Source organism: Eurytemora carolleeae, unplaced genomic scaffold (genome assembly GCF_000591075.1).
Source record: "Eurytemora carolleeae unplaced genomic scaffold, Eaff_2.0 scaffold1486, whole genome shotgun sequence".
Taxonomy (NCBI): Eukaryota; Metazoa; Arthropoda; class Copepoda; order Calanoida; family Temoridae; genus Eurytemora; species Eurytemora carolleeae.
Genome location: NW_019397405.1, coordinates 1,934 through 11,302, shown reverse-complemented (window position 1 = coordinate 11,302; position 9,369 = coordinate 1,934). Strand labels below are relative to the sequence as shown.

At 34.6% G+C, this 9,369-nt stretch overlaps 1 protein-coding gene across 1 annotated transcript in view; it reads left to right on the top strand.

The window, feature by feature from the left end:
- Positions 1 to 7,531, top strand: part of LOC111714109 (reticulocyte-binding protein 2 homolog a) — a gene marked incomplete at its 3' end in the record, with an annotated part of 25,147 nt that extends 17,616 nt beyond the window's left edge. The window contains exons 15-21 of the mRNA XM_023489150.1: positions 650 to 715; positions 3,154 to 3,248; positions 3,988 to 4,083; positions 4,205 to 4,269; positions 4,490 to 4,821; positions 5,983 to 6,068; positions 7,454 to 7,531. Of these exons, the coding sequence (XP_023344918.1) occupies positions 650 to 715; positions 3,154 to 3,248; positions 3,988 to 4,083; positions 4,205 to 4,269; positions 4,490 to 4,821; positions 5,983 to 6,068; positions 7,454 to 7,531 (818 nt within the window). The remainder of the gene's footprint in view (positions 1 to 649; positions 716 to 3,153; positions 3,249 to 3,987; positions 4,084 to 4,204; positions 4,270 to 4,489; positions 4,822 to 5,982; positions 6,069 to 7,453) is intronic.
- Between the last annotated feature and the right edge of the window lie 1,838 nt (positions 7,532 to 9,369).

Here is a 9,369-nt window from a genome sequence, read left to right as displayed (position 1 = left end):
AATACAAGTCTATGCTAGGGAGGAGGGTTAAAAAAGGGCCAAAAAATCAGAAAATAAATATTTTTGTTTTGTTTTAAACAAATCTCAAAGTGTGACACTTGTTTCTTAATGCATTTTTAATGGGCTATTAAAAAATATAGTTTTTAGATCTGTAGCTTAAGTCAAAAAAAAGTTATGGGCTATTTTAGATTTTTTTCCCCACAGACCAGACGCCCTGTACCATACCCTATAAATAAAAAAAAATTAACAACAAATTCTTTAAATTACTATTCATAAAAAGTCGAAAAATTTCACGGTTATATTGTCAAAAAAGAGAGTGCTAAGACAAAAAAAAACTATAAGGGGGGGGAGTTGCCAAACGTCCCCCAGCCTGTTTAGGGTTAATCTGATCAAAACTGTGGAAGATATATCGTCTTTTTCCTGACTCTAAAAGTGTTTCTTTCTGTGATTTTCTTCATTGGTTCTTAGAAACAAGAAAGTCACTTTCTCCGAGAAACCTCAAGTAGTGATATCTTATTCATACTTAATCGGACAAAGCTTTCAAACGTAAATCTGACATTGCAATCTTTACATGGAGGGTCACTTCAAACTATGCTTACAGTCCCTTTAATCTAAGTATTTTAATGATCACTAATTTTATAATTTTCAGAAAAAGCTGAAAACTTTATTAAACAGTCAACAACACGTATCCTTCATTGGTCTAATGAAGTGACAGGTATTCACAATTACAAGGAGTGTTCACAATTATAGGGAGTAATTACAATTACAAGGAGTATTAAAAATTACAAGGAGTGTTTACAATTACAAGGAGTGTTCACAATTACAAGGAGTGTTCACAATTACAAGGAGTGTTCACATTTACAAGGAGTGTTCACAATTACAAGGGATTGTTAACAATTACAGGGATTATTCACAATTACAAGGATTGTTCAACATTACAGGGATTGTTTACCATTACAGGGATTATTCACAATTACAGGGAGTATTCACAATTACAGGTATTATTCACAATTATAGGGAGTGTTCACAATTACAGGGATTGTTTACAATTACAAGGAGTGTTTACAATCATAGGGATTATTCACAATTACAAGGAGTGTTCACAATTACAAGGAGTGTTCACAGTTACAGGGAGTGTTCACAATTACAGGGATTATTCACCATTACAGGTAGTGTTCACAATAACAGGGAGTGTTCTCAATTACAGGGAGTGTTCACAATTACAGGGAGTGTTTACAATTACAGGGAGTGTTCACAATTACAGGGAGTGTTCACAATTACAGAGAGTGTTCGCAAGTACAGGAATTATTCACAATTACAGGAGTTGTTCACAATCACAGGGAGTGTTCACAATTACAGGAATTGCTCATAATTACAGGAATTGTTCACAATTACAGGGAGTGTTCACAATTATAGGGAGTGTTTACAATTACAGGGAGTGTTCACAATTACAGGGAGTGTTCACAATTATAGGGAGTGATCACAATTATAGGGAGTGTTCACAATTATAGAGAGTATTCACAATTACAGGGAGTGTTCACAATTTCAGGGAGTGTTCACAATTACAGGGATTATTCATAATTATAGGGAGTGTTCACAATTACAGGGATTGTTTACAATTACAAGGAGTGTTCACAATTACAGGAATTATTTACAATTATAAGAATTGTTCACAATTACAGGGATTATTCACAATTACAAGGATTGTTCACCATTACAGGGAATGTTCACAATTACAGGGAGTGTTCACAATTACAGGGATTATTCACAATTATAGGGAGTGTTCACAATTACAGGGATTGTTTACAATTACAAGGAGTGTTTACAATCAAATGGATTATTCACAATTACAAGGAGTGTTCACAATTACAGGGATTATTTACCATTACAGGGAGTGTTCACAATTATAGGGAGAATTCACAATTACAGGGAGTGTTCACAATTACAGGAATTGTTCACAATCACAGGGAGTGTTCACAATTACAGGAATTGTTCACAATTACAGGAATTTTTTACAATCACAGGGAGTGTTCACAATTAAAGGGAGTGTTCACAATTACAGGGAGTGTTCACAATTACAGAGAGTGTTCACAAGTACAGGAATTATTAATAATTACAGGGAGTGTTCACAATTACAGGGAGTGTTCACTAGTACAGGGATTATTCATAATTACAGAGAGTGTTCACAATTCAAGGAGTGTTCACAATTACAGGAATTATTTACAATTATAAAAATTGTTCACAATTACAGGGATTATTCACAATTACAAGGATTGTTCACCATTACAGGGAGTGTTCACAATTACAGGGATTATTTACCATTACAGGGAGTGTTCACAATTATAGGGAGTGTTCACAATTACAGGGAGTGTTCACAATTACAGGAATTGTTCACAATTACAGGGAGTGTTCACAATTACAGAGAGTGTTCACAATCACAGAGAGTATTCACAATTAAGGGATTATTTACAATTACAGGGAGTGTTCACCAACAAAAGGCATATTTGCTAGTTGAGATTTTTCAAACCCCATAAAACTCATGAAACCCAATTTTTTTTTAATGCTGTCCTGTCTAAATGATCTATTATTTGACGAAGACTATTGGTTTCCTAGGTGGGTTCCTATAACTTCAAAAATTACGGTTTGTACATTTCCTAACAAGTTAATATACAGGATGTCCCAATAAAAATTGGAATTAAATGACGACTTCTATATCGCCTTTGTCCTAGACTTATTATTTCTTAATCGTAATTTTACAGTAAAACATTTAACACCGAAAACTACTAGTCTCGGGATTTCCAAAATGTGGTCTACCATTTTTCCGCATTCAAATTTCACTGAGATATTAGGAAATTTGTCCAGATTCCAGTTTATTTAAAATCAATAAAACGGTCTAATCTTTGATAACTTTCAATCTTTCTTTGATGTACTTTATGTCATTTATCGATTTTCGGAAATCAAAGACGATATTCAAGTTGTCTCTCAATTCTCATGTTTATTGGGACAATCTTCATGGTTTTCACAAAAACGTAATTAACTTTGGTAAGAGACTTATTTTTATGTTTGGATATTTAAAAGTTGGCAGTCGAGTGTTTCAAGTTCAGATTATCAAATAATTATTTGTTTTCCTGGTTTTTTAACTTAATACTTTAGGGCAAAAGTGTATTGAAAGATGCAGTGAACTTGTGAAGGAGATTGAAATGTATATAAAAAGGGAAAAGCAAGTTCAGGATGATAATATAACCAAGGAAACTAAACAATTCAATCATTTCAAGATGTTACCCTGGAAACAAAAGAGGGGAGATCTCCTTAAAGTTTCCAACTTTTTAATTCTCGAGAATATCTCTAATTTATGTCGACATTTTCCAATTTCCAATTTTCCAGTGAAAGATTCCCGGGAATTTCCGCGAAATTTCTGCAAAATTGTTACCTGGCTAATAAAATTATGTTAAAGCGAACAAACTGTGAAAAACTTTGATTCTTTATAATTGTTTTATAGATACATTTTATTCAATTTTAAATGAATTTATCACACCTATCAGTAACAGTAACTTTATCGCCCAATAACCGGGCGTTAATGTAGTACTTTATTAATGAATTTATCACACCTATCAGTAACAGTAACTTTATCGCCCAATAACCGGGCGTTAATGTAGTACTTTATTGACCGGGTTAATGTAGTACTTTATTGACCGGGTTAATGTAGTACTTTATTGACCGGGTTATTAAATAAATTCGTTTGGTTTGAAAAAAGGGTACTGAACAATTACAAATAAATAGAGTAATCACTACATCTTTGCAACCTAATTGTGTAAACCTTTGATAATTCAAACTTAAACTATTTCATCTAATAGAATGCATAGTTTGAAATGTACGGAATTGGTTTGCAAAATCAGAGTTTGTGGCAATCAGAGTCTTATATTTTTTCAAGCTCATGTTGCACACTTTTGATATTTCTTATTCAATTGTTTTATTTGCCACGTGTAGATGACTGCTTTGGCGGGAAAAATCTACGGAAACGACGCCATCTTGCGGATAAAGAGCTTACACATGGAAACCAACGAGGCTTTCACCGGAATTCAGGAACTTGTTTTAACTACAGTTTATACTTTGTAAAAATAATTTTGTCAAATTATCAAAAACTTTTTTAATTTATGATTTGTGTTTAAGATGATAGAGTTTTACACATTTTTTTCCGGTGCAGGCACTTCGGCAGAAATTTCTGGGATTAGAGGAATCACTGAAAAGAGAGAAAAAGGAGGAGGAGAGGTAAGTTTGGATTTTAAAGGGATTGTTCGTAAATCTGAAAGGGGACGAACCTTTTTTTTTAAATTGTTGATACCATAAATTCACTCCTGTAGCAATTGCCTGATTGGCCAGCTGAAGCTTTATGGAATTTAATTATAGATGTTTTTTTTTAAATCTTTAAATATCATTTTGTATTTTATTAGAAAATGGTTTTTAAGATTAAACAAATTCCTTTCTCTAGGGTCCGAAAATTGAAAGCTGAAACAGACAAAAGAATAGCAGCTGCCGAGGAGGCTGCCAAAACAGCTAAAATTGAGGCTGAAGCAGCAGCAGCAGAAAAAAGAGCTGTTCAACACCTCAAGGAAAAGGAAGCTGCTGTAAGACGGGCTGCTGCAGAAGCAGAAAAAGCAGCAAAATTGAAAGAAATGAACGAACTAGAGCAATTAAGAAGAAAAGAGAAGGAGTTGGAAATTAGAGAAATTAAATTACGTAATGAAGAAGAATTAAGAAAAAAAGAAGAGGAGGTAAGAATTAGAATTGAAAAAGAAGAATTAAAAAGAAAGCAAAGAGAAGAAGAAGATAAAGAAAAGAGAAGAAGAGAAGAGGAAGAGGAGAAAAGAAGAAAGGAAAAGGAATATGCGGAGAAGAAAATAACTTCCGAAACCCAAACTGAGGTATAAAGATTTTTGTAAAATAAGAAAATTAAGAAAGTTTACGAATTCATCCTTAAGTTAAAGCCGGAGATAACTTGAAGAAAGTTAGTAAGAAGAACTAGGTACAGCTGGTTCAACTTCTATTTCATGAGATGTAAAGCAAAGCTTTTTAGATTTTTCTGACCTACTCTGGGTACTTTTAAGTTGTAGCATTGAAATTTTTGAAATCCCAAAATCAAAAACGTACCAATTCAAATTGAAGTAGAATAAAAAAGATCTGATAACTCACCTCAAACTCTAATTTACCAGGGCCCATGTTTATTTACAGCTTGGTGTCGTATTTAGAATTCTAGTTCTAGTTTCAAATATCAAGGTTTACACCACCAGGTTGCAAAGATAAAAGGATTAAAAAATTAGAATTTGCGACATGTGATCAGTTTCTGTCCAACCTAAACTTGTTAGAGAAAATATATATAGAGTGTATGTGTAGAGTACAAGCGGAATTAGGTAGAGTATAGGTGTACTTGAGAACAAGCGGAATCAGGTAGAGTATAGGTGTACTTGAGAACAAGCGGAATCAGGTAGAGTATAGGTGTACTTGAGTACAAACGAAATCAGGAAGAGTATATGTGTACTTGAGTACAAGCGGAATCAGGTAGAGTATAGGTGTACTTGAGTATAAGCAGAATCAGGTAGAGTATAGTTGTACTTGAGTACAAGCGGAATCAGGTAGAGTATAGGTGTACTTGAATACAAGTGGAATCAGGTAGAGTATATGTGTACTTGAGTACCAGCGGAATCAGGTTGATGTAGATTTTGAAAACATTTCTCACACTAGATGGCGCTAACATGAAGGTCATATTTGAGTCTGTAATAGAAAGCACGCAGAATCCTGTTTTCTCTCAGCTTTCTACAGACACTTTGACCTCTATGGTGGAATATTAATTAAACCATGCACACATAGCAGTATGCTGAGATACCAAGGGATGGGGGTTCCAGCTAGCCCATGCAGGAAAGGGGTGGAGGAGGTGTGGGAATGACAACTCTAATCTGTACACTCTAATCTAGACATGTATTGAAGAAGCCCCTCCTCGCCCTCCTTCCCCTGTAGGAGATCCTCCACCTGAACATGTTCCCCCAGTCTTCCTCCATCTACTACAGGATAAGGTAAATGCGAAGTTACTCCAAGGGCGTAAATTTTCTTTAAAAATAATTCCCCCCCACACACTTTTAAAAGTGGTGAATTTTTGGGTAAAAACATCTTAAAGCATTATAAAGTTGCCTTTAGATGTCAAATTTTTCATTTTATACCCAAAATCATTAAAATCATGGTTCATTCTTTTTAACGGGATAGTGGTAAGGCCCTAACACTGAAATCCAACCATTAGGTCACATGATAAGTACTAACTATCTAAAAGGCCCTAATAAGCAGTATCCATACATATATTAAGTAACCTCAAAACCTTTTACAGACAATTACACATTTTGATCACATTTAATTGCTAAACAATTACTATCTGCTCATGTTATCTATTTTCTGGGTTAGGTTGGGTTGGGATTATATCTGGGCTGAGCGCTGCACCCATTAATCTGGGCTGAGCATTGCGGCTAGGATGGGCTCGGCGGCCAAGCATGGTGGCTTTAACACTTAGTTGTTAAAGTTTGCTAAAACTTTCAGAACTATATATCAAAATAAATCCAGTTTGGTTTGGTGGGTAATTCACCTAAACTATATATCAATATAAATACAGTTCTGTTTGGTAGGAAATTCACCTAAATTATTTATCAATATAAATCCAGTTCTGTTTGGTGGGAAATTCACCTAAACTATATATCAATATAAATCCAGTTCTGTTTGGTGGGTAATTCACCTAAACTATATATCAATATAAATCCAGTTCCCTTTGGTGGGAAATTCACCTAAACTATATATCAATATAAATCCAGTTCCCTTTGGTGGGAAATTCACCTAAACTATATATCAATATAAATCCAGTTCCCTTTGGTGGGAAATTCACCTAAACTATATATCAATATAAATCCAGTTCCCTTTGGTGGGAAATTCACCTAAACTATATATCAATAAAAATCCAGTTCCCTTTGGTGGGAAATTCACCTAAACTATATATCAATATAAATCCAGTTCCCTTTGGTGGGAAATTCACCTAAACTATATATCAATAAAAATCCAGTTCTGTTTGGTGGGAAATTCACCTAAACTATATATCAATATAAATCCAGTTCTGTTTTGTGATAATTTCACCTAAACTATATATCAATATAAATCCAGTTCTATTTGGTGGGTTATTCACCAAAACAATATTTCAATATGATCCGGTTCTGTTTGGTGGGTAATTCACCTAAACTATATATCAATATAAATCCAGTTCTGTTTGGTGGGTAATTCACCTAAACTATATATCAATATAAATCCAGTTCCCTTTGGTGGGAAATTCACCTAAACTATATATCAACATAAATACAGTTCTGTTTGGTGGTTAATTCACCTAAAATATGCATCAAATATGAATTTTAATTTGAGCGTATTGTAGGTTGAACTAGCGGGAACTAGATGTATATTAAGTGCCAAGGTGTCAGGTGTGCCTCTGCCTATCGTTACATGGTTCAAGGTACAATTCAGGCGAGATGCATTCGCTTACCTTTTATTTTAATTCAATCGTGTTATGTTAGGTTTTTCAGACATTTTCACTATTTTTATTAATTTAAATGATTCTGTGCATTTTATATTTTTTACTGTTTTTTTATCATTATATGTCAGACAGCACTCTATATTGTAAAACATGCATATCAGTTTTACACTTTTTTAGTAGTTCTAACTGGACATAACCGACACTTCTTGTCGAGGGTAATGGGTCAGATTTAGATGTAGGACTGCAGGTTCGGGTTTAGTGTCAGACTCCAGGTTTAGGGTTAGGACAGGTTTCAGGCTCTCATGGATCAGACTTGGAGGTTCAAATTCAGACGCAAAGGTTCAAATTCAGACTTGGAGGTTCAAATTCAGACTCGGAGGTTCAAATTCAGACTCGGTGGTTCAAATTCAGACTCAGTGGTTCAAATTCAGACTCGGAGGTTCAAATTCAGACTCAGAGGTTCAAATTCAGACTCGGGGGTTTAAATTCAGACTCGGGGGTTCAAATTCAGACTCGGAGGTTCAAATTCAGACTCGGGGGTTCAAATTCAGACTCGGGGGTTCAAATTCAGACTCGGGGGTTCAAATTCAGACTTGGAGGCTCAAATTCAGACTCGGAGGATCAAATTCTGACTCAAGGGGGTTCAAATTCAGACTCGGAGGTTCAAATTCAGACTCGGAGGGTCAAATTCAGACTCGGTGGTTCAAATTCAGACTCGGGGGTTTAAATTCAGACTCGGAGGTTCAAATTCAGACTCGGTGGTTCAAATTCAGACTTGGAGGTTCAAATTCAGACTCGGAGGATCAAATTCAGACTCGAGGGGGTTCAAATTCAGACTCGGAGGTTCAAATTCAGACTCGGAAGTATTTTCAGACAGATCTTTAAACTCACTAAATGTTATGCTTTTTAATTGAAAAGACGTAAAATGTATGTTTACTAGGTCAAAATGTGATCTAAAGTCTGTTTACTGGGATAATGACCAAACTGTTAAACATACACATACTGCAGTATGCATGGAAATAAACATAAAACATATACCCCACCATAAAACCGGCAAAGTACATGAATGCTTTTAAAAAGAAATTGCATTTCTGTTTCCACCAACCAACGAAATAAATGGAGAACATTTTATTTTGAGAATTTTAATCTTGTATAAAAATTTCAAAACATTGAATAATTTTCGTACAACAATTTAAAAATAATCATACTGGAAAAGGTATATGACAGCTTTTTTAAATGAGAAAATTAGGTTAACATCAAAACACAGCTTAGTGCATTGTAAAAAGTTTATTTACTACTGTGGTACCCATCAATCTGTAAATTGGAAGACGAAGCTTCTAGATTTGTGGCTTTTAATAGTCCGAAAGACATGAAAAACGGCAGGTATGTAGTGTACACAGACCAATTTTAGAGCCCGCGATTTGTGAGCTTTGGCTCGAGTCGCTCAATCTTTGACCCTTAACTCTGACAACAGCTTGTGTCACGTGATTAACAGCAGCTTGTGTCACGTGATTAACAGCAGCTTGTGTCACGTGATTGACAGCTGCAAGATCTTAGGCTTGACTTAAGGAGTTAGGCCCGATGAAAATAAAACCAACCTTGGTTGAGAATTAATTTCAATGTTGAGTCATATTTTAATCAATTCCCGGAATCCGTCAATGATAAAAATCCTCCAAATATAATTAAACCAGTTTAATGAAAAAAACTCAATGGAAAATTTAGTTGCAACAATTAGATCCATAAACTTAAGCCTTAAATTAGTCTCAATGACAGCTTACACATGTGTCTGATATTTTCAAATCTTTGAAATCTTTTTA